This window comes from Musca autumnalis, unplaced genomic scaffold (genome assembly GCF_047663935.1).
Source record: "Musca autumnalis isolate F117 unplaced genomic scaffold, ASM4766393v1 scaffold_4, whole genome shotgun sequence".
Classification (NCBI taxonomy): Eukaryota; Metazoa; Arthropoda; class Insecta; order Diptera; family Muscidae; genus Musca; species Musca autumnalis.
The window spans coordinates 251,693,243-251,719,170 of NW_027411977.1; the positions used below are offsets into that span (position 1 = coordinate 251,693,243).

At 34.8% G+C, this 25,928-nt stretch overlaps 3 protein-coding genes and 2 long non-coding RNA genes across 6 annotated transcripts; 1 reads left to right on the top strand and 4 right to left on the bottom strand.

Moving 5' to 3' along the window:
- Nucleotides 1-1,068: 1,068 nt before the first annotated feature.
- Nucleotides 1,069-2,526, top strand: LOC141400605 (uncharacterized). The gene is made up of 2 exons (XM_073979891.1): nt 1,069-1,425; nt 2,227-2,526. Exons 1-2 carry the CDS (start codon nt 1,138-1,140, stop codon nt 2,392-2,394), a joined length of 456 nt encoding a protein of 151 aa, XP_073835992.1. The 5' UTR covers nt 1,069-1,137; the 3' UTR covers nt 2,395-2,526.
- On the bottom strand, nt 2,505-3,724 carry LOC141400604 (RNA exonuclease 4). The gene is made up of 2 exons (XM_073979890.1): nt 3,017-3,724; nt 2,505-2,959 (listed from the first exon to the last, which is right to left on the bottom strand). The coding sequence occupies exons 1-2, from the start codon at nt 3,570-3,572 to the stop codon at nt 2,673-2,675; spliced, it is 843 nt and encodes a 280-aa protein (XP_073835991.1). The 5' UTR covers nt 3,573-3,724; the 3' UTR covers nt 2,505-2,672.
- Nucleotides 3,725-13,731: 10,007 nt separating this feature from the next.
- On the bottom strand, nt 13,732-18,690 carry Ide (Insulin degrading metalloproteinase). 2 transcript variants are annotated; one of them, XM_073982777.1, is made up of 14 exons: nt 18,425-18,690; nt 18,220-18,354; nt 17,247-17,381; nt 16,912-17,182; nt 16,619-16,847; nt 16,016-16,557; nt 15,754-15,960; nt 15,344-15,694; nt 15,049-15,280; nt 14,776-14,982; nt 14,561-14,718; nt 14,365-14,499; nt 14,098-14,307; nt 13,732-14,041 (listed from the first exon to the last, which is right to left on the bottom strand). In XM_073982777.1, the coding sequence occupies exons 1-14, from the start codon at nt 18,481-18,483 to the stop codon at nt 13,829-13,831; spliced, it is 3,084 nt and encodes a 1,027-aa protein (XP_073838878.1). In that variant the 5' UTR covers nt 18,484-18,690; the 3' UTR covers nt 13,732-13,828. The 2 variants fall into 2 exon arrangements, with proteins under 2 accessions (XP_073838878.1, XP_073838879.1); XM_073982778.1 differs by lacking the exon at nt 18,425-18,690 and having other exon boundaries at nt 18,220-18,418.
- Nucleotides 18,691-20,429: 1,739 nt separating this feature from the next.
- LOC141402099 (uncharacterized) lies at nt 20,430-22,104 on the bottom strand. Its single transcript, XR_012412526.1, has 4 exons — nt 21,978-22,104; nt 21,773-21,907; nt 21,234-21,305; nt 20,430-21,148 (listed from the first exon to the last, which is right to left on the bottom strand). It is a non-coding gene; the product is annotated as an uncharacterized lncRNA (long non-coding RNA).
- Nucleotides 22,105-23,983: 1,879 nt separating this feature from the next.
- On the bottom strand, nt 23,984-25,668 carry LOC141402098 (uncharacterized). Its single transcript, XR_012412525.1, has 4 exons — nt 25,531-25,668; nt 25,326-25,460; nt 24,787-24,858; nt 23,984-24,701 (listed from the first exon to the last, which is right to left on the bottom strand). It is a non-coding gene; the product is annotated as an uncharacterized lncRNA (long non-coding RNA).
- Nucleotides 25,669-25,928: the final 260 nt, after the last annotated feature.

Here is a 25,928-nt window from a genome sequence, read left to right on the forward strand (position 1 = left end):
TTCGTTGGATACGGTGTAAAAAGTACTATCTGTGGTAATTTTTTCATAATTTTCTGCGGTGGTTTGCCAACATTTTATACAAGGGCCTTTGTGGATCTTTGGAGGCCCATATCTCGGGAAGTATACATTTTCGCAACAAAAGCAATACATGGTTGGAATCGGGATAAAAAGCACTATCTGTGGTAATTTTTTCATAATTTTCTGAGGTGGGTCGGTAAAGGAAAAATAAGCCTTTTTTCAAAATTGTTTTTTTGTCAAAAATCATATGGGTGTTCGGAACTTTCGAAGCCTATATCTCGGGAAACACGGACTTCCCAAAGAAGATATATGTATATTGACGTAATCAGCATTCCACGATCAACCTGCGGACAAAATTACAAAATTGGAACAAATCTAGTTTAGTAAAAACTCGATGGAAAGCTTATGAAAATACCTATCCAACAAGTTGTCATATGATGGAATTATCTCCAGGGGTTCAGAAGTTATAACCAAAATACCTCTTTTTGGACCCGGGTTTTTCCATAAAACCCTCAAAAAGTCGAAAAAGGGCCCATTATGGGTGCTCAATTAATTCACGTAATTTTATAGCTCATACTTCAACCTTTCCAAAATGGTGCCATTTGTTATAATACCTTCACTGGGTCCAGAGATATTGACCTTAGAATGAGAGAAAAATTTTAAATTTAGAAGAAAATGTTGTAAGAATCGGTTCAGTAGAACCGGGTCTATCGGGTACCGGGTACCCGGACTTTCGGGTCGAATAACCGGGTAACCGGGTCCGTCCCCCAAGAAAATTTTACATTCCCGTAATCAGCGTAAAAATATCTACCTATGGAAAAAATTTCGAAGAAATCGGAGAGTTTTTACTAAACTAGATTTAAGCCACAAAATTTTCTGAGTCTTTTAGGCCTTGTATTATGAAATGAAATAAATAAAATAAAAATAAAAACACATATAAGAACAAATTTCCCAATTTTTTACGAGTTTCTTATATGCGTGGGTTACTGTACAAAACTGCCGAAAAATACAACCCTGCCTGTTATAAAGAAGAAAAAAGAAAAAAAGGAATTGACAGAACCATCTAAATAAAAAGTAAACAAGTCTATTGTTTATATTTTAGTTTCTCTCAATTAAACAATGTCGACACCTAGAAAGAATAAAAATTACAATTACACATCGCCCTATTCTAAACCAATTCAACAATACGCATCACAAAACGATGAATACATTTCATTAGAAATGGGTGGACGATCTCAGGAAGGGAGGGAGACCAGCAGTACAACTTACACAAAGAAAATGAATCAACGCCGCCCAAATTACAATGGTGGATACTATTCGAGAAACAATTATTCAAATGAAAACGTACAAAAATCTTGGTCTACACCAAGAAAGGGCAATGAAAACGGCAACAGAGGCTCCTCACAGGTTACATGGGTTGATTATATATACCACAGATAGTCCTTGGGTTCTGAGTATAAAGAGATACATTTTGTCTTGCACAAGTCGCTAATTTCTGAGGTATGGGCCTTCAAAGTTCCGCAAATACCAATGACATTACTTACAGAACATTTGTTCCATAAGCCGAACTAAGAAAAGATCTCCATTCCTCCCTATTTGTTGCTGTATTTCCAATCTGGGATATGGCATTTCCCATACATATTTTTACAGCAATATGTCATTGTAAAGCGCTCCGTTATGGACAAGGCCCAACCGGCTACGCTGTTAAAAGTTCCGTTTACAAATGAAAAGTTTATCCGACACCTGCAGTTGCAATCAAGGGGGGTTACTCTGTATTGTGATGCGTTTGGTGTTTTGTTAGCGCAAGATATTTGCGTTAACACACGATTTTGACATATGCTTTTGTATTACAGTTTGCGGCGGTGCCAGAAAGGAAGAAAGGAACAAAAATAATGCGAAATGAGATACTAAAACGTATTAGAGACGGATTTAATTTCCTTACGCATCGCATTTTCCTAACACATCGCAATAGAGAGTAACCCCCAAGATCTCCATATCTTTACAATGATATCCATATTGCATTGGTCGGCTGTAAAAATATGAGTAATGTCATTAGTATTTACAGAACTTTAAAGGTCCATATCTCGGGAAGTATGGAATTGTGCCAGGCAGAAGACCCCAAGGGCTATTTGTAATATTAAATTATTTGTAGTATTATAAACCCCGTACATTATTATTTTAAAATCGATCTACTTTATTTTTATACAGAATTCCAATTCGCAAGTTTATTCATATATACATAGCTCAATGACGGAGGACCCCTGGTCTGATTTAATGGCACGTATGGAATTTCTAGACAAGAGTATTATTTCATTAAAAGAACAATCGCCCGTGTTGGAAATGGTAGACAACGAAAATGACCACAACGCAGAATAGCACGTCTACGGATCAGCAAACTGCTAAAAGGACACATTTTGAACAATGTTCCTTAGACTTTATTCTGTACTTTTAATATAGCTAATTTCATGGTAAATAAAAGTCAAGAATTGTGTTGATTAATTACAAAAATTCTATCAACTTATATATTTATATTAACTTGTATAAATGCAACATCACGATATAAACATGAGATGAAACGACAAATTTCATTGTAATATTCCACAGCGTAGTAAGGCCAAAGTAAGACCGATTGGTGAGTAGGTGAACTTTGGTGTTTATAATTTCCGATGTTGATGTTTCTTCAGGTATGCCTCCCAGTCTTTACTTAATCGATTATAGATATGCATGGCAGCGCGCGCATCCTCAACAGAATTGTGTTCACCAGTTTGTATTTCTTGACCCAGAATTGCTTGACTCAGACGTTTAAGGCTGGGTGTACGTCCGTTTGCTACTAATCGACATAACGGCTTATATCTGGCTGTATCTCGAATATTGGAAAACGGATGCTTTATGTGTAAAACGGCTAAATCGTTTCGGATCGCATGACCAACGAGTATTTTTCCTGTATAAACAAAATCTCAGTACAACGACTTCCGACTTCCACAAATTGAAAACATACCTTGCAAAATTTTAACCACTTCATCCTGTACATCTTTAAATTCTTCGCCATTCTCTACGTCATGAGGTCGAATACCTGAAACGCTCGTTCGATAATCAGTTACAGCTTCTTGGGGCTTTACAAATTTATCAATTATTATTTCGCCGTTTTTATTGACAATCGAAACTCTGGCGAGCATATCCTCTTGCCCATTGAAACCAACACCGACCATCTCGCAGTCCATAGCAACATATTTATTTAATTGGTTTGTCTTTCGTTTCTGTCGAATACGTGCTGACTTACTCAAGCCAGTCGGAGATTGGGTGTTCTCCTCTTCTGCGTTGACTTCAGCACTACTCTGCGGTGTTTGACGTATTGCTTCCCAGTTTGAACCTGCCGCTTTTCGATCGACATTTACTTGTGGTACGTTATTGTTCTGAACCTTCAATCTTTCCATTGAAGTGTGTAGAGGTCTACTTTGTTCTTCGATGCTTTGATTTTCCGTCTCGGAAGATGTCTTCTTCCTGTTTCTTCTCTTCTTTCTTTTGGGAATAACATGGTCTTGATTTTCAGACATGCTTTTACTTTCTTCGAATGTTATTATTTTTTTCCTTAAAAAACACCAACCAAGAACGTGACAAAAATACCGCGAAAATAAACAATGGAGGAATACAGATAAATAATTTTGTAATGAAGAAATATAGAACGTTTTCAGACGATAAGGTTTGACTGCTCAAAAACGTGGTTTCCGTTTTGACTCTCATTCGTAATTTTCACATCTAGTGTTGCGTTTTTGAAGTCATTTTATACAAGCGTACTTTTTGAACAAAAAGAAGTACGGTTTTACATAAATGTACCAAAAAGGTTTATGTGTGTATTGTATTTGAAAATTAAAAAAAGTAATTCTTGTGAATCCCATAAAATTGGGTAAAATGTATGCGTTGTTAAAATTGTTGCCTCATGCGCGCATGCCATGTAAAAAATAATGTAATAATTCTTACCACCTGAAGGTAAGATGATACCTGCGTTACCAGAGTAAATTTTTCAAGAAAGATTTTTCTGAAATAGGGAAATACCTTTGTTATTAACAGGTACATAGAAGTCATGTTTTGAAGAACACCTTTATTTGTAAAAAATATGATGAAACATGTAGATAATATCTTACATGCTAGTGTTGTATGTATGGTACTTTATGTACGTTTTCGTTCACTTACTTCCACATTTTGTTTCAACACTGACACAATTTACGAATGAGAACCAAAACGGACAACGCATTTTTGAGCAGGCAAACCTTATCGTGTGAAAACGTTCATAGTGAGAGAAATAAAAAACAATGACCGACTTAGAGCTCATTTACACGAGGAAATAATGTTCGCTTGTTTCCTCTAAAACGTGTGTTCCGTTTTGATTCTCATTCATTAGTATTGCTCGTACGAGTCTCCTCTTTGATCATATTCGTAAATTTCACGCACAGGGTTGCATTTTTTTTGTAACATTGTACCAAGCATGGTACAATGAAGTAGAGGTAGGCCAGGTATGAAAATCACTGAGAAATGCCACCCTGCAGCCATGGCTTAAAACGTCAAATGGCATGGTACAATAATAACGGTAGATGTACCTGCATAGCTATGCCGTATTAAAATAACGTATGGAACTTAGAGCTTCACTTTTTATATGTTAAAAGTGCCATATAGTGTAAAAACATTTCTTTATCTAGGCTCCAGAATATTCTTGTTGGAAAAGTGTTCCAAAAATAGCAAAAGTTCTTCCCAAACTTATTTTCTAATTGACAAGTTTGGCTAATCTGACATCGTGATTGCTGGCATCCGATTTGCAAATAAATGTCAGCAGAATTTTTACAAAAATTGTAATTTTTACATTCCCGTTCCTTTGGAACAAATTTAAATTAAAATCAATATTTGATAAATCGTTCATTCGTAAGTTTTGCTAAAAAAAAACAACAATTTTATTTTGCCACGCGAATATACATTCTTTGTCCTTGTTTTCAATTTTAAGATATAGTGTTACAGCAGAAGTTTTTTCTTGGAACAATTCAGCGATACATCTACCTTTATGATTGCATAATGTCAAAAGCAGTACAAAATGTCAACCCTGCTTTTGACAGATTAGGCCATAAAAAGAAAAAAATTGTAATCAGCTGTTAGCTGTGGCCTACCTTCACTTTATTCTACCATGGTACCAAGTGTACATTTTGTTAAAAATTCTTTATGTCAAAAGAAGGTATTTTATGAAAAATATTTCATAAAAATCTTAAAAAGCTCAAAAAAATTTTATGCGTTAAATAATTTTTTATGCACAAATTCATTGTAAAACTTAAATTCTTACTATGTTTTGCAACTCTGTTTAACAAGAATAACCACCACAAAGAGGAGACAAAATCTCGTACGAGCAATCGTATAAATGTATAACACCACTTATGCTTGGTTTATATTTACGAAATCCATTCGATTTCAACTGTCAATTCCATAGGTTAAACGTCAAATGAAATCCAGTAGTGGGATTCTGTAACTCATTTTTGCTGTTACCGCAAAAATCGGGATTTTTGTGCCAATCGTACATCTTTACCTATGTACCGAATGTACAAAAATGTTTTAATGAAATATGTTGAAATAGAGATTACAAAATATGTGTATATATTGATTCTGATGAAAACATCATTGCAGGTAAGAAACATAATAAATGAGTGCAAAAAAATAATTATTTTGTGTATGAATCATGATGAAATAATAAGGTGGCGTAAAACGGCCAGCTGATTGGTTTCAATCTGTCTAATTTTTTGTTATTGTGAATAAATTGTATGAAAACGTAAACAAACATTTTGACATATTGAAGAATTTTTGGCCAAAACAGAGTTGTATTTGTGCTACTTACGTGACCTGTTAAATAGATCTTGGTATGAATATACATCAACAGTACTTTTTCGTACGTTTTCTTCATTACATTTTTCCACCCTGACAACATCTACGAATGAACATCAAAACGGAAACTGTGAAATGGTGTCGTCAAAACGACACTGTGTGGAAGTAGAGTTGGGCAATCTAGTTCCCGGAGCGGATCGATCTTTCTAGTTCCTTTTCCCAAGAGGAACTAGTTCCTTAATATAGTTCCATAGTTCCGAGACCGATATAGTTCAACGAATCTTTCTTCTTCATCGTTCCTTTCATTCCAAATAGTTCCGAGACCGAAATGGTTCAACGAATTTTTCTCTTTTATCTTTCTTTCCGTTCCAAATAGTTCCGAGATCGAAATAGTTCAATGAATCTTTCTCTTTCGTCGCTCTTTTTATACCCTCAGCCTTTAGGCTAGAAAGGGTATATACACTTTCATACGGGCAAAATGTGCCTCATCGAAATAATGGTTTTAGACCCCAAGTATGTTTGGACGAAATGTGTTTCAGACAATTTGGAGTCGATTTAGCAATGTCCGTCCGTCCGTCTGTCTGTCTGTCCGTCTGTCTGTCTGTCCGTCTGTCTGGCTGGTGCGCACGATAACTCTCGAATGGATCAACCGATTCGGTCAAAAATTTGGTTTTGGTAATATTTTGCTCAAACTTAGTTTAAGTTCGAAGATATCTGTCCACTACTCCTTCCGGTACCTCCCCCACAAAAGTTCGAAAATGTTCGGAAAATTTGTGCGCACGATAACTCTTGAAGGAAATAACCGATTTGATCCATACTTTCCACATCGTGAAATTTCTAGCACACTTAGATGAGGTTCGAATATGGACTCAATCGGTCCACTCCTTCGGGTACCTCCCACACAAAATTTCGGATAAGTTCAGATTAGGACCTGCTCTCGAATCGCTTCGACTTTTGTTGCAACAACTTGTATTCACTGCCCTCCATAGGACGGTACAAATTTCATCAGGGGCAAGTCCATACTTCCTGAGAAAATAGCCTGAAAGATGCAAAAAGCCCCTATGGCACCGTGTGTAGTGGTTAGAGCGCAAGATAACTCTCGAAGGGATCTTCGGATTCGGTCCAAAATTTGGACTTTGTAATATTTTGTCCAAACTTAATTTAAGTTCGATGATAAGCTATATCGGTCAACTCCTTCAAGCACTTCCCCCACAAAACTTCAAAAATGTTCGGAAAAAGTGTGCGCACGATAACTCTTGAAGGGAGTGACCGATGTAACCCATAATTTGCACATCCTAATATATCTACCAGATATAGATCAGGTTCGAATATGGACTATAGTTGTCTACTCGTTCTGATACCTCTCACACAAAATTTCGGATAAGTTCACTTTAAGGCCTGCTCTCGAATCACATTACGACGGTAAAAGTTTTTTTCAGCGGCAAGTCCTTATTTCTTGGGAAAACAGCCCGAAGGTGTAAAAAACCCCTATGTCAGTATATGTGGCGGTCGGAGAGCACGATAACTCTCGAGCTGTTCAACCGATTTGGTCCAACGTTGGGTCTTCGTCATATTATATCCAAACTTAGTTTCATGGCGCTATGACCAAATTGCTATGACGATATCACTTGAATGGGGCAACCAATTTTTTCCAAACTTTGGATCTCCATATATTTTGTCAAAATTTAGTTTAACTTCTAAAATGGACCATACCGGACCTCCCTAAGGGTTCCTCACCCACAAAATTAAAACATTTGTGTCTTAGTGTAGTTCATTCCTAATCCAGATTTTTATCGGCAAGTTCAAATGTCCAAAAAAGGCCACAAAATTCTGATGAGACCTTAAATACATTCGATCTGTCCGTAGGTTAAAGTGTCACTTTACATTGGCTGAGGGTATATATCTGTCGGCAAAGCCGACTGACACTTTTTTACTTGTTGTTTCCTTCGTTCCAAATAGTTCCGAGACTGAAATGTTTTCATGGTTTGGTGGATGAATTGCACATAAAAATAGATAAATTGCAGCGAACAAACATTGAAGGAACCAGAAAAATTAAGGGAACTATATGAACTAAAGGAACTATATAAACGCAAGAGCTGGATATAGTTCCTTGTCCGGAATAGTTCTTTGGAACTAGTTCGTTCTGGAACTACACAACTCTATGTGGAAGCCGATTTATGTCATGTTCACACGAGCGTTTCAATTACGTTGTTCGCATGTCGAACAAAGTACACTAAATAACCCGTTTCCACGACACCATTCGTAATTAACAGAAACATGAACAAAATTTCCTTCATTTTTGTTTCCTTGTTTTCACGAAAATTTGAACCGAAAACACATAAAATATAAATTAAATGAATAGGAAAAGTAATAGACTTTCCTTCAAATGTATCTTCTATATTTAACTACACACATTTCATTCATTTTTTCCATAAATTCTGAATAATTTTGTATTTTCAATATATTTTTATATGTTTCTATTTTAAAAATTAAAGAGAGAGAGACATGTCAAAACAATGTTTGTGTATACAGACTTTCAGTTATTTGTTTCTGATTTTTTACGCGATTTCGAACTAATGGACAAGAAATGTGTGTGGAATTAAGAAGGAAACACAACCATCTTCCTTCTGCATCTGTATAAAATATTTAGTTAATTAATTTTCATTTATCTTTTTCTTTTTTCTAAAAATTTTTGTATTTTCAACAAATTTTTCAATATTGAATTTAGACATGTCATAATTATTTTTTTCGATAAATTCTCTCATTTGTTAGTCCCAATTTACATTAGGCGAGTTTACTTGCGGCAATTGTCAGTTTGTAGGTGAGAGAGGGGGCTGAGAGGCAAAGGGTTACCATATGCCTCACCTCTCTCTCCTTCAAACTGACAATTGCCGCAAGTTAACTCGCCTAATGTAAATTGGGACTTATGCCGAGTTTACACTTGCGCTCCAAAATCCACTGGATTTCACGAAATCCTGTAATACACCCCGGTGTTTACACTTATTTTTTGTTGATTTCAAACATATCACAATGATCAAGGTAGATGCATATGCGCAGCTGATCGAACATGAATTTTCAACACAAGTTGTTGAAAATTGAATTAAACATCAAAAATATACGACAATATAGAACTTTACAACTTTATTTCGGAAATTATCGTAAAATTATCAATATATCGTATTAATGGTGTATAGTACCAAACAAACAAACAAAAAAATAAATAAATAAATAATGATTTTATCGTTGAGACATCATAATAATAAATTTTGATAGATAAATGTTGTGCCCAGAACCTGCAAAATATTAGTACTTGCAGTAGTTTTCCCGTTTAGTGCTAAAAATGCGTTCCCGTACACCGAAATCTAGCAAGACTTGCACTTCTCTTTAAACAAAAATAGCGCCGAATAACACCCTCTTCTCCTGTTTTCTGCCATAAAATTTTGGCCTAGTAGAAAATAGCAGCAAGCATGTTCATATGTTCATTGGTATCTAATATTATAACTGATGAGCTGATTTTGACATTTCTGCTGGAGTTTTTGCAATTTCCGTTCCCGTACTTTTTAGGAAATTTGTGTGGGGAAGCAATTTTTGACAATTCGCTCCATTTTCTAAAATTACCATTAAAAAAGTACGGGAACACAATGAAAAATAGCATTGTAACAAAGTAATTTAATATTTTTTCACATTGTATACAAATTTTGATACTAACATTTTTTGTTGCAGCAATTCGCACATCTACCTTGTTTATTGTCATACGTGAAAAGTGTTGCAACTTTTGGTACTTTTTTAGGCAAAAGCAAGGTTGATATACAACTGTGTACTGTGATTTCGATGTTGATTTCGCTGAAATCACGAAATGAGATGATTTCATTTTTGTACGCAAAATCATGATAAATTTTGCTTGATTTCGCGCGAAATCACGAAACGCCTACGAAATCACGAAACGAAGCCCAATGTAAACCAAGCATTAGGGATGGGACATACTTTTTCGTCGTTCTGAGAGTATTTCTAATGCCATGTTTATACCAGCATTTGAATCAAGTCGTTCTCATAATTACGTACACGAATTAACCCGTTCATACGACATGGTACACAATTCATAGAAACATGATACATATTTTCATGGTTTTTGTTTACTGATTTCAAACCACGTTTCAACCAAAAGTCGAGTAAAGTTAATTGAAATGAACTGAAAAAATATTTATCCTTCTTTATCTCGTTAATATAAAATTCGATTATTTTGATTCATGTTTTCTATTTTGTCTCACAATTTTGGTGTTTTCATTATTTTTTTTCTTCAAATTTTTCTATTTTAAAAATTAACGAGAAAGAGAGACCTGCCACAATAACTTTTGGTATAAGACTTTCCGGCAGGAATTTGATTGTTGTTTCTAAATTTGTACGCGAATTTGAAACGATGGACAAGAAATGCAACTGCAATAAAAGAGAACACAAAATTTGCTATGATTTGTATGTAAAATAGTCGTTAAACCGTTTACTTTTCATTCATATTTTGTAGTTTTTCCAAAAATGTTTGGGTTTTTAATAAATTTTTAAATTTTGAATTTTTCTTGTCATAATTAATTTATTTCGATAAATTCTCTCATTTCTTAGAGATGGGACATATTTTATAGTCGTTCTGAGAGTAACTTAAATTGAACTATGTACAAAAATCGTTGTTCGTTCTCAAAATTTTGTATGGGAAATGAAGTAGTTATATCGTAATTTGGGTGAGACCAAAGTTATTATGAATCGGGAAGCTGTTAATGAGTACTTTCATAATATTTACAAAAAGAACGATGAAATTTGTAAAATTAGCGTAATAAAATCAATGTTTTTATATATATTGAAAATTATTTTTTACAAATATTTTTTAAATATATTTAAACTTTTAAAAAAATGTCCAAATTTGACCACCTCCAAATCGAATTTTTTGTAAATACCTGTTGTGACTGTACGTAGTATCCAATTGAAATAGAACGGTAATACGCACATCTATCAACCGAGTTCCCTTAAAATTCATATTTAAGGGTTTCAGACATGGTAGAACAAGAAAAGGTAGCAGCAATACCCAGCTGACTGAACTGGGTTGTAGTGTTAGTGTCAAATTCCATTCGACATTTTATGTATTTATTTCTATGTTCGATGTATATTAGGGATATATATTTTTGAAGAACAAATTTATTCATCAGAAAAAAAAACTATTTCCCATAAAGACGGCTTCATATCATTGACATGTAACCTCCTCCAGGTCCGAACAACATGCCGCACACTAAAACACCGCTTATAGAGGCGGTACAATATTTGTTAATATGTGTGGTATTTTGTTAAACTTGAAAAGAATAAAGCCCTAATAAACATGTGCTTTTTTGTTTTCAAAAGCAAATGATTGAAACATCTTCTCTTTTTTCAATGAATTACCAGCGACCCGAAACATTTTTGCAAGTATTCTACTTTCTGCGAGAAATTATGCATTTAGTGGAATGATATGGAAACATTCAAATTGAAAATCTAACGAGTTTTCATTCATGTTTTCCAAAATATTCAATCAAATGTGAAAAATTATTAGTTTTTTAAATTCCAATAATTTATAGACATTTGCTTGTTTTGTTTACATTTACGTTGACACTAAGGTTTACAAACAAAAACAAATTCCTTTGTGGTTGTTGTTCGAGTTGTATTTGTTGTAGTATTAACTTTACCTTGTATTTGTTCTACCATGGGTTTCAGAGTGTAGAAAACAAGTATGTATAATTTTTTTGAAAATAGGTCAATATTTTGTCGTAGCCCCCACATAAAATTACTGTCCGATTTTAGATATTTGTGGATTTTAGCGACACATTATGACCGATTCGGCTGAAATTTGGTATTTTGACCTCTTGGAAGATATGAATCCTTCGTACCAAAAATTATTGACATAAGTCAATGTTTTGGTTTAGACCCCACACAACGGGACCACCCTGTTCAACAAATTTTTGCAGTTTTTGGTCATTTTGGTCGTTAAAACGTAAGAATTGCTGTTTGTGCATATTTATTATAAATAATAACATGGTAGAACAAATATAAGGTAAAGTTAATACTACAACAAATACAACTCGAACAACAACCACAAAGGAATTTGTTTTTGTTTGTAACGTTACTGCCAGTTGTATTTGTAAACAAAACAAGGAAATGTCTATAAATTATTGGAATTTAAAAAGCTAATAATTTTTCACATTTGGTTGAATATTTTGGAAAACATGAATGAAAATTCGTTACATTTTAAATTTATATGTTTCCACATCATTCCACTAAATGCATAAATTCTCGCAGAAGGTAGAATTCTTGCAGAAAAGTTTGGGGTCGCTGTTTTGTTTTAGAAATCAAAGAAGCACATGTTTATTAGGGCTTTATTTTTTTTAATTTTAACAAAATATTAACAAACGTTGTATCGCCTCTACAAGCGGGGATTTACTGCGCGGCTTATCGTTCGAACTTGGAGGAGGTTACATATCATTGATATGAAGAAGTCTATCTGGGAAATGGTTTTTTCCGAATGATATATAAAATGTCATATGAAATTTGACACTAACGTTACAACCCAGTTCAGTCAGCTGTGTATTGCTGTCTTATTCTACCATGCTATAATTTGTTGTATGTATATTTTTTTTTTCAAACTCAAACAACAACAAAATACCAAACTTATGCACAACCTGTTCGAAGATGGCGGTCTCAAGTCAATTAAGCTTGAATTTTTGCCACTCAATGTCACATCTGTTTACAACCCATGGACCAAGGTGGAGTAAAATCATTAAAATCGCATGGAAAAATGTAACGTCTTCTGTCATTCTGTCATTGGTAATTGTTTTCATATTGATTAATTAGTTGCCATCGATGACAAAGTTTTCACATCTGCCATATATAATGACGACATAATGGAAGTTTTAGGTGGAGGCAAGTCTAATGAAGAAATTCCAACGGGAACGACCCCAACGAAAACTCTCCGATTTTTTTCAAGTTTTGTCCGAAGGTAGGGTTTGTTGCGCTGATTACGGAAATGTATAATTTTCAATGGTTGCGGATCCGGTTATTAGACCCGAAAGGCCAAATTTAAAAACCGGTGTAGACCCGGTTCTACTGAACCGATTACTGTAAAGTGGATATCGTTTGAAAGCTTACGGAAGTATCTAACACATAGTGTCGATACTTTAACCGGTTCGCCTCATAATGTACTTACGCGGCTAATTTTTTTGTTTGATCTTTAGATCGAGATATCTCGAAAATGGTAAGTCTTTTCTAAGTATCATAAAGACCAATTTTGTAGACAATTATTGAATCTATAACTTTTACTTTAGCGGGCTTTTGCTAAATATTACCGTTTTAGAGAAAAATTAAAAAAACTGAATAATGCCTCCAAAAATGACCTTTGACCCCGAATAACTTGTTTTGCACACATGGGATCGATGGGGACTTTTAGGACGTTGCTTCTAATGTCCAACCCTAGCTCTCCACCAAAATTCAGCTTTGTGGGAATTTTTGCTATTTCCCCCTTATACGCATGTCTATTTTGACCGGACTATTTACTCTGATACGAAAAATAACTTTTGTGTTGTGCGCAGGAAAAAAGAGATGTTGACCGCTCGCTGAGAGAGCTAAAGATGAACTGAAGACGAGAAATAAACGGGAAAAAACTGAACAATTTGCAAAAAATCTATAAGAGTCTTATATGAAATTATGCGTCCCTAGATCGAGTTCCATAGAAGAGTAATATCATGAAATTGCTACTCGATCTAGAAACGCCTAGTTCCGTGAAATTTTTGCAATGAAATCGCTCTAGTGTGGACCGGGACTAAGTAACCCAAGAAAAATAAAAAGTTCTTTTATAAAAATCTAGGGCAAATTTCTTTATTTCTTTCAAGTTTAGTGTTCACAACGGCATATAATCGAATCACTTTGTGACAACATCCTATTTAATTTACAACTTACTTCTGGCTCCTTTAGCTTTAATATTTAGGAAAGGAGGCATAAGTGGAAACAATTCTTTGCTCGATTTGAATGCAACAATATCGGATATCTTAGAATGACGTTCCAATATTTTGTCAATCACGTCTTCTTCCACAGCTTTCTGTGTGGAAACAATATGAACCGCAAGTACTTTTCGTTCAATACTGTCCGGAGCAATAAATGTCTAAAAAGAAACAGTAAAAATCCATGTTTTGTAGATTGCAATTTTTGGTAACTTACATTATAGCATTGCAGCAACTCGTCCTTTGTTATATTCCGTAGTATTGCCACCTCAGTTTCATTCCTGTCAAAGTGATATTGAGCCAAAGTAATTTCGCTGTAAAATTGTATGAATTGGGAAAAAACGGTTTTCGGCTTTTCAAGTTTCTTTACAGCCAAAGCTTCCTTATGTCTTTCAAACTCTTCATCGGACATATCTTCTAGTACTTTCTATAAAAAACGCTTATTCAGCAGTTGTAATTTTAAAAAAAAAGCCACCAAGTTTACCTTAAAGTTTGCCAAAAAGGTCTCTATGCGCTCTTCAACAAATGATGGATGTTTTGCCGATTGAACGATAATTCGTATACCATTAGCACCATTCACCTTTCTAGGTCCACTAAAAACAATGTAGCCCAATTGTTCCTGATTAAACATTTAAGGCGTGATAATTTCTGTTTTCTGATTTTTATTCTGAGCTACTGACCTTAGTTCTTAGGCAATCGTAACATGGCTCTGTCAATATCTGAGAAATGAGATTGACCATGTTATTGCTTCGATCAGTTTGAGGACCGCATTGTAGGTATATTTGAGTGCAAGAACTTTTATGGTAAAGATTATCCTTTTCGAAGAGATAGCTATCTCCTGTAGGCGATATTTTAAAGTACAGTTTATAAATTTATTTATAAATCACAACATTACCTGGACACAATTTATATTCCCTTTTAGGCAGCATTTGTCTGGCCAACAAAGGCAATACTTTTGCATTTGTATCTTCCAAACGCTTATTAACCAAGCCGGCTATTTCGAGAGCCTTTTGCTTAGTGACATTGCCATAGATAAAACATTCTGTGTGTAGCCGAGAAAAAAATTCTTTGGCATACGCAAGGACTCTCTCATATGTTGCCACTGTTAAACAAAAAAAAAAAAAAAAAAGAGTTAGCTATTTCCCTACATTGTGAGCACTGTACTTACGTTCGACGGCATCTAGCAATTCATAGTTTGACCAAACATTTTCGGTTAGTAGCAGGGTCAAGTAATACATGGAGTGCTGGTACGGCTGTTCGGCGCTAAAATTCTTTAAATTGCGTATATATTCTTCCTTAAGGATGTTAAATCTTTTTTCGTCTGCTTCAAAATCGAATAAATGCTTAAGCAGATATTCCAGAAGCACCACCTGTTTATCGTTATAACCACGAATGGTGACCTACATACAAAAATTAAGTTTCAAAATCGTAAATTATCTCCTAAAACGAAACGTCCATCTTACTTCTATTCCGTTTGACTTATTTCCAACTTGCAATTTTAAATCCGCTAGCTCAGCATCATAAAGATATTCATTCAGTTGGTCCCGTATGAGTGAGACCATGAGGTAATTCAAATTGCAATTGAGAGGATCCAAATACGCAATGGGATTTGACATATCAAAAGACATGCAGGCCTTGGGTTTTAGATAAAAATTGTCCTGTTTATGCCACACACGCAAAATGGGGGTATCCATTACGATAATTGGGTGCTTTGACAGGTCCTTATCAAAAGGAGCCAACTCATAATCCTCCGGAATAAACGCATTTGGCTGAGGCAAAGTCAAATTTGGGTTGAGTTCGCACGTCTCCCATTTCTGCAACGAAACAAGTATGTTAACATATTTATGGAATATTACAGTTACACTCAAATCACCTTTATAGTTTCGGTATCGATTTTCAGTGTTGCATACTTGGTCTGGTAGTACGGTTCTGCTTGTACAGCTTGTTCTTCGTAACCTTGTCCAATAACCACTACTCTACATTTGGACGGGACAAGTTCATTCAGTAACTTTGTTATTAATTCAGGCTTCCATTCATCGTTGAGGTAAGGCGCTGTAAGGACTTCTTCCAACGGATACACCTTCATTATGATTTACAATTAGTATCTTGCTATTAGAAGCACATTAAAAGCTTACCTGCATGCACGACACAACATTGGTGACTAACTTTTCAGGTTTTTCTTTTTCTTTAAATCTGAAACGCATACTGTTTATCTTAGCACATTCATCAAAAATCCACTTCTGAGGACCTACTTCCCGCAACATTCTCAGATATTGGAAAACAATATTTATAATATCATCAACATGATCCGCTCCCTCCGTCGTTAGGGTAATGTGTATTTCAAAGAAACCAAACCCGTGAAGAATGTTCTGATGACCGGCAAGAAGATCGTTGGACCAGCCTAATCTTCGTAATTCTGATAAAATACTACCTTTACCCTCGTGACCAAGCAAGTGTGTCAAATAACTGTCAGGTGCAGTTTTATAAAGGCCAGTTAAATCGTCAGTTGTAAAGCTGATAGTCAATGAACGCAAATCCTTCACGGGAACTATCAACACTCTTTGACCATACTGATTATCATCGTAAGGTTCTCTGGGCCATGTTGGTACCTCCACATTTTTGTTCTCGATTTCGGAGAATTTATTTAGAACCATTTTTTCCAGCTCATCGAGACTATCTAAATGTATGAAAACGCATATTTATAATTAATAACAACTATGGTTAAATTCCTGAAAAACCTTTTCCAATAACGGCCAAACTCATTATATTCGCCGAGTACCACTGTCTGTGAAATTTCAACAGCTCATCTCGTACTTCTATATTCTTTTGCTTCGGAATCTCACACAGAGTAGCTTTACTTCCACTTCCGAACTTTTTATATGCATGTCCTTCTTTTGCCAAATGTTTATGTACTTGTTTAATGCGCCACTCATCATTTGGAAGGTTCTTTTCATGTTCTGAATTAACCTGTTTAAAAACTCTCGTTCCAGTCATTTTTACGAAAATAGAGGTTTGTTCTAGTGAAACTCACCGCATTTATTTCACGTTCAGTAGCGCTTGGTGTAAATAAGGGTGCTATAAAAAATTGGGCAAACCTATCTAGAGCCCCATCAAGTTTATCAGGTGCAACATAGAAGTGGTACTTGGTCATTAGAGGGTACGTGGCAGCATTGGAAGAACCTCCGCTTTGTGACAAGAATGTCGTGTAATCGTTCTCATTGGGATACTTTTCAGTGCCTAAAAATAGCATATGTTCGCAAAAGTGAGCCAATCCAGGCAAACTTTCTGGATCTGACATGTGTCTGTAATACAAAAAGACACCACGATTTTTATTGTGACACTTGCTTTAAAGTGTCTGTAACTTACCCGACTTGTACGGCCAGTGCAGCCGCACTGACATCTGTGGATGGATCACTGACAACCAACACTTTCAGTCCATTTTCCAATTGCAACCCCCTATAATCCCTGTTGTCTTGTTCACTCTTTTCAATGTTCTCTAGCCTTTATATTAAAAGAGAAAATATAAAAATATATATCTTTATACAGTGTTTCTCATTGAAAATGACGTCAGGAACATCATTCCTTCGGTCGGAATCGATAACAAAACTACTATGCCATCTTATCATTTCAGCCTACAAAATTGTTTTGGAACAAATAGAATACTCTACCAGCTGGCGGAAAAAAATATGAAAATTTTTTAAATTGTAAGTTTTTTCTAAGTAGCCGGCCTTTGGACAGCGATTTAAGACTTTCTCCTATTGACAGGAGCCAACTTAGTGCACGGGAACGGCATTTTTTAATTTAATTTTTTGGAGCAAGTTGAATGTAGCGGCTGGATTTAAAACTTTTCAAAAATTAAATTTTTGTCGAAAATAGCCGGCCTTCGGCCTGGATTTAAAACTTTCTCTTATGGACAGATGCTAAACAGGGCTAACGCGATCATAAGTTTTTTCAAAATTATTTTTTTGTCAAAAAATATAGGGGTTTGCTGAATTTTCGAAGCCTATATCTCGGGAAATACGGATTTCCCAAACATGATATACATATATATTTGCGTAATCAGCATTCCAAAATCTACTTGTAGACAAATTTTCAATTTTTTTCTGAGTCCAGCCACTACATTCATCTTATGCCTATTTTTGTAATCAGGACTACCTGTGGTAAACATTTTTTCGCCAGCTGGTAGAGAATTCAATTTATGCCATTGTTAAAAAATATCAAAGTTTAAATTTTTTAGTTCAGGTTGCATCATTTTCAGTGCCATGAACAAATTGGAAATTTATTAACTATTCCAACTACTCCTTTCATATACATGTTGTTATTAGCATGACTTACGTACCTTAAGACTGGCAAACTTTTCAAAGCATCTGGAGTGGATATTGAACTGCTCATGTTTCTCCCACGGTTTTCAACAGACCGAATAGTTGTACGATGACACCACAACGCAGAAACCGACTGAGGATGATTTGCTTTTCTTGAAAATCAATAGAAAATCGTTTCCTCTCTTTAAGACAAATTTTGGAATAGCAACAATTGAAACTCACTCCAAAGTCCTAAGCGATATTTGGTGGCGAAGAGGTGAAATAAAATGCCTAATAAACATGAATTTCCTAAAATGTGGCAGAGCTAGTGTCTTTAATGAATGACGAAACGATTCAGATAGATGGCCAGTCAAGCCGAACAAATTTAAAAACGTTCCGAAAAATGCAAATGTGGAAGACAAAAAAGAATCACCGATAAAAAACGATAACAAGGCAAAATTGTCGCCTGCTGTATTATTTACGAATGAGTGGGAAGTATAAAGACCGACTGTCCTTTGTTTACGAATGGAAGACATAAAACAGTACAAAGCATGGCAAAATTACCAAGGTAGATTCATCGGCTAATTGCTACAACCATTATAACCCTGCGTTTACAAAAGACAGGACAGTTGACTTCATGTATTGATTGTCAAAACCCAAAACTTGCCTCTGTGACGTAGGCGTCCAGACAAATGCAAAAACAGTTGTAAAATTATGAATGAAAATCATAGATTTCCTTTTGTTTTCCGTTCGCATATTTTGTTTTTGTACATATTCTTTTGTTTTCAACACATTTAAATTATCATATCACTTCTTTTTTAACAAAATGTCAAAAATTTGTTAACCCGGCTGTCTGTGAAAAAATTATGGACAGCTGGGAGACAAAAGACAAATGTATGTATGTGTAGTAAATCAGAGTTGTATTTGAAGACAAACTGTCTGGTGTAAACGCCTAGTAAAATTAAATACACAGTCTTACATAAGTATACGTACGCCCCATAAATCTCGGGTTTTAGAAAAAGTAATGATATTTATGAAATTCCAAGTACACAGGTTTATTTCGTCTCGCTAATAAACAATATTTAATACAACAAAAGTATATTCCATAATATAAATAACGGTAAATTTTACAAAAACCAAAAAATGATACTTACAAAAGTATACATACGCCCCAAGGAAATACGAGTATTATCGTACAATTTATAGAATTAGCAGCAAAATTTATACATTTTATTGTTTTGGCGAATGTGTCTGGGTGTCCGAGATATATTTTAGAGAAAAAAAATTGGGTGTTAAATGCCGTTATTTAATGCCAAACTTCTTGTATAGCTCGTTAAAGCGGACCCTTGCCGATTTCTTTCCGTTTTAGGTATTTGAGTATACAAAATCCACAATATTAGTGTCAGATTATAGATTTTGATATCCTAGAAAGCTTTTTAGTTGACCTTGTGCATAACGCACCTTCCTGGGTGTCAATAAATTCACATTTTTCCTGGGATATCTCAGGAAGTTAATAGATTCCTCGGAATTCTTGGCTCAAATTACATACAGAAGACCTTGAATTGTGTTTTAATATGGTGTTATATAATCCTTGGACATTAATTGAAACAGAAATGTGAAATATTCTGTTAAAAACCTGCTCCCAGAGCATCAAAATATAATCACTACCAAGAAGCATGAAATTTACACTGTGAACAACGTAGTTTTCGTATTATGACCATTACCGTCAATATAAGGTCGGAAAGTATCGGATAATTGTACATTTCTGATTCAATTGGTGTTCAAGGATTATATAGATAGATAGATTTGCTCGGTCTCCTTTTATTTTTATTATGTCAGAAATGAAGCAGGAAAGCAAGGCAATCAGGCAAGGCAGCTTATGTACGCAGGCCTTTAACCTTTCAAATCCGACCCCCATGTCAAGAGTATGACATGAAAAACAAAAACAACATTTGTTTATTTACATTTGTGGGGTGCGCCTCTTAAAGGTTAATTTTTGTGAAATAAGAAGAAGAATGTATGAATGATAACATTCATCATTTGACAAAAACAGCTGTTTGTATAACAGTTGACAATTCTGACGTAAAGGGGGAAATAAAAGAAAAACAAAGAGGGAAAGGAGAAAATGATTTGACAGGATGATCTTTCCTGCTAAAAAAAGGCCGGAAGATTTGCCCTTTTTGGATTTACCTTTGAAGAAGATTGGATGTGTGGCTCCAACCAACTACCAAGAAAATTAATAAGACAGTTTTTTTTTGGTGACAAAGAACTTTATTTAAAACTGAATATCAAAACATCCAGTAATTTTTTCTGAAGTGAAAAGCAACACACAAAATACAGCATTTAAATCACATTAAAAGCCTTAGAATGAATTTAAACAAAAAAAAAAACAAACAAAATAAACCAAGCTTAAGGCTAAAAGATAAAAGAAACTTAAAAATGAATTCAAACAAAAGTAAAAACGCTTAAAAGCTAAAATAAGAGGAGTTAAAACTAAGCCTAAAACTAAATCTAAAACTAAAACTAAAGAAAAGACTTAAAACCAAATTTAAAAGCAAATAATTCTAAAACTTAAAGCTAAACAAAGTTAAAAAAAAGAAACAAATCCGGATCGAGAAATCCAGCGAATTGGAGCCACACCATCACCCATCCAGTCCAACGAGGGAGGCGCAGTTAAGCTTTGCCGTCCGGCAGGCCCTGGTATAATCCCCAATAGACCTTTTACTTCCATACTCCGGACAGACCGACGGACGACAGCAACATAGTTAAATTCCGTGGTTTGCATAGAAAAAAAGAAGAAATAAGTGTTAGAAGGGGTAAACAAAGGTATTGGAGTTTCATATTACTCACCTCGTTTTGGTGTGCAGGTACTCTGAACTGAGCTCAATCCAGGGTTAGGTTTCTGCTGCTTTCTAGTTTTGGTCGCTCTAATGTATGGCGGCCTTTCGTCCTTTTGTTTGTCCTTTCCTGAAAAAGAAAAAAGGTAAACATCGTTAATATCTAATCCGGAATATAATTATAAGGCTAAAACTTTGAACTTTGACATACTTACCTTCACATTGGGATGAGTCCGCAGATGATACTCGCTGCTGCCTTCAATATTCCTGGCGTATAATATTGCAGCCTGAAAGAGAAAAGAGATTAGAATTGCATCATAAATCATCATAAATCATTTTTTTTTCCATTCCATTAATTATATCCGAATAGTAAATTTATATTTCAATTACGAGAATGAATATGTATGATTTCCTTTGATGTGTTTTTTTTGCTATTTATTCGTATATCACTTTTGAATAATTTCATGTACATCAAAAGATAGAGATCAATAAACATGTACTACTTTGAATTGAAAATAGTGACAATGTCTTCGGCTTAAAGCCCTATTAAAAAGGTGGTGGGAATGGAATAAAACGGTAAGTAAAGGGTCAAGCCTGGGACACGGAAGCAACGAAGTGTCATGGCGAGAGAAAGTTTAAATTTTTTAGTTCAGGTTGCATCATTTTCAGTGCCATCCACGAACAAATTGGAAATTTATTAACTATTCCAACTACTCCTTTCATATACATGTTGTTATTAGCATGACTTACGTACCTTAAGACTGGCAAACTTTTCAAAGCATCTGGAGTGGATATTGAACTGCTCATGTTTCTCCCACGGTTTTCAACAGACCGAATAGTTGTACGATGACACCACAACGCAGAAACCGACTGAGGATGATTTGCTTTTCTTGAAAATCAATAGAAAATCGTTTCCTCTCTTTAAGACAAATTTTGGAATAGCAACAATTGAAACTCACTCCAAAGTCCTAAGCGATATTTGGTGGCGAAGAGGTGAAATAAAATGCCTAATAAACATGAATTTCCTAAAATGTGGCAGAGCTAGTGTCTTTAATGAATGACGAAACGATTCAGATAGATGGCCAGTCAAGCCGAACAAATTTAAAAACGTTCCGAAAAATGCAAATGTGGAAGACAAAAAAGAATCACCGATAAAAAACGATAACAAGGCAAAATTGTCGCCTGCTGTATTATTTACGAATGAGTGGGAAGTATAAAGACCGACTGTCCTTTGTTTACGAATGGAAGACATAAAACAGTACAAAGCATGGCAAAATTACCAAGGTAGATTCATCGGCTAATTGCTACAACCATTATAACCCTGCGTTTACAAAAGACAGGACAGTTGACTTCATGTATTGATTGTCAAAAACCCAAAACTTGCCTCTGTGACGTAGGCGTCCAGACAAATGCAAAAACAGTTGTAAAATTATGAATGAAAATCATAGATTTCCTTTTGTTTTCCGTTCGCATATTTTGTTTTTGTACATATTCTTTTGTTTTCAACACATTTAAATTATCATATCACTTCTTTTTTAACAAAATGTCAAAAATTTGTTAACCCGGCTGTCTGTGAAAAAATTATGGACAGCTGGGAGACAAAAGACAAATGTATGTATGTGTAGTAAATCAGAGTTGTATTTGAAGACAAACTGTCTGGTGTAAACGCCTAGTAAAATTAAATACACAGTCTTACATAAGTATACGTACGCCCCATAAATCTCGGGTTTTAGAAAAAGTAATGATATTTATGAAATTCCAAGTACACAGGTTTATTTCGTCTCGCTAATAAACAATATTTAATACAACAAAAGTATATTCCATAATATAAATAACGGTAAATTTTACAAAAACCAAAAAATGATACTTACAAAAGTATACATACGCCCCAAGGAAATACGAGTATTATCGTACAATTTATAGAATTAGCAGCAAAATTTATACATTTTATTGTTTTGGCGAATGTGTCTGGGTGTCCGAGATATATTTTAGAGAAAAAAAATTGGGTGTTAAATGCCGTTATTTAATGCCAAACTTCTTGTATAGCTCGTTAAAGCGGACCCTTGCCGATTTCTTTCCGTTTTAGGTATTTGAGTATACAAAATCCACAATATTAGTGTCAGATTATAGATTTTGATATCCTAGAAAGCTTTTTAGTTGACCTTGTGCATAACGCACCTTCCTGGGTGTCAATAAATTCACATTTTTCCTGGGATATCTCAGGAAGTTAATAGATTCCTCGGAATTCTTGGCTCAAATTACATACAGAAGACCTTGAATTGTGTTTTAATATGGTGTTATATAATCCTTGGACATTAATTGAAACAGAAATGTGAAATATTCTGTTAAAAACCTGCTCCCAGAGCATCAAAATATAATCACTACCAAGAAGCATGAAATTTACACTGTGAACAACGTAGTTTTCGTATTATGACCATTACCGTCAATATAAGGTCGGAAAGTATCGGATAATTGTACATTTCTGATTCAATTGGTGTTCAAGGATTATATAGATAGATAGATTTGCTCGGTCTCCTTTTATTTTTATTATGTCAGAAATGAAGCAGGAAAGCAAGGCAATCAGGCAAGGCAGCTTATGTACGCAGGCCTTTAACCTTTCAAATCCGACCCCCATGTCAAGAGTATGACATGAAAAACAAAAACAACATTTGTTTATTTACATTTGTGGGGTGCGCCTCTTAAAGGTTAATTTTTGTGAAATAAGAAGAAGAATGTATGAATGATAACATTCATCATTTGACAAAAACAGCTGTTTGTATAACAGTTGACAATTCTGACGTAAAGGGGGAAATAAAAGAAAAACAAAGAGGGAAAGGAGAAAATGATTTGACAGGATGATCTTTCCTGCTAAAAAAAGGCCGGAAGATTTGCCCTTTTTGGATTTACCTTTGAAGAAGATTGGATGTGTGGCTCCAACCAACTACCAAGAAAATTAATAAGACAGTTTTTTTTTGGTGACAAAGAACTTTATTTAAAACTGAATATCAAAACATCCAGTAATTTTTTCTGAAGTGAAAAGCAACACACAAAATACAGCATTTAAATCACATTAAAAGCCTTAGAATGAATTTAAACAAAAAAAAAACAAACAAAATAAACCAAGCTTAAGGCTAAAAGATAAAAGAAACTTAAAAATGAATTCAAACAAAAGTAAAAACGCTTAAAAGCTAAAATAAGAGGAGTTAAAACTAAGCCTAAAACTAAATCTAAAACTAAAACTAAAGAAAAGACTTAAAACCAAATTTAAAAGCAAATAATTCTAAAACTTAAAGCTAAACAAAGTTAAAAAAAAGAAACAAATCCGGATCGAGAAATCCAGCGAATTGGAGCCACACCATCACCCATCCAGTCCAACGAGGGAGGCGCAGTTAAGCTTTGCCGTCCGGCAGGCCCTGGTATAATCCCCAATAGACCTTTTACTTCCATACTCCGGACAGACCGACGGACGACAGCAACATAGTTAAATTCCGTGGTTTGCATAGAAAAAAAGAAGAAATAAGTGTTAGAAGGGGTAAACAAAGGTATTGGAGTTTCATATTACTCACCTCGTTTTGGTGTGCAGGTACTCTGAACTGAGCTCAATCCAGGGTTAGGTTTCTGCTGCTTTCTAGTTTTGGTCGCTCTAATGTATGGCGGCCTTTCGTCCTTTTGTTTGTCCTTTCCTGAAAAAGAAAAAAGGTAAACATCGTTAATATCTAATCCGGAATATAATTATAAGGCTAAAACTTTGAACTTTGACATACTTACCTTCACATTGGGATGAGTCCGCAGATGATACTCGCTGCTGCCTTCAATATTCCTGGCGTATAATATTGCAGCCTGAAAGAGAAAAGAGATTAGAATTGCATCATAAATCATCATAAATCATTTTTTTTTCCATTCCATTAATTATATCCGAATAGTAAATTTATATTTCAATTACGAGAATGAATATGTATGATTTCCTTTGATGTGTTTTTTTTGCTATTTATTCGTATATCACTTTTGAATAATTTCATGTACATCAAAAGATAGAGATCAATAAACATGTACTACTTTGAATTGAAAATAGTGACAATGTCTTCGGCTTAAAGCCCTATTAAAAAGGTGGTGGGAATGGAATAAAACGGTAAGTAAAGGGTCAAGCCTGGGACACGGAAGCAACGAAGTGTCATGGCGAGAGAAAGTTTAAATTTTTTAGTTCAGGTTGCATCATTTTCAGTGCCATCCACGAACAAATTGGAAATTTATTAACTATTCCAACTACTCCTTTCATATACATGTTGTTATTAGCATGACTTACGTACCTTAAGACTGGCAAACTTTTCAAAGCATCTGGAGTGGATATTGAACTGCTCATGTTTCTCCCACGGTTTTCAACAGACCGAATAGTTGTACGATGACACCACAACGCAGAAACCGACTGAGGATGATTTGCTTTTCTTGAAAATCAATAGAAAATCGTTTCCTCTCTTTAAGACAAATTTTGGAATAGCAACAATTGAAACTCACTCCAAAGTCCTAAGCGATATTTGGTGGCGAAGAGGTGAAATAAAATGCCTAATAAACATGAATTTCCTAAAATGTGGCAGAGCTAGTGTCTTTAATGAATGACGAAACGATTCAGATAGATGGCCAGTCAAGCCGAACAAATTTAAAAACGTTCCGAAAAATGCAAATGTGGAAGACAAAAAAGAATCACCGATAAAAAACGATAACAAGGCAAAATTGTCGCCTGCTGTATTATTTACGAATGAGTGGGAAGTATAAAGACCGACTGTCCTTTGTTTACGAATGGAAGACATAAAACAGTACAAAGCATGGCAAAATTACCAAGGTAGATTCATCGGCTAATTGCTACAACCATTATAACCCTGCGTTTACAAAAGACAGGACAGTTGACTTCATGT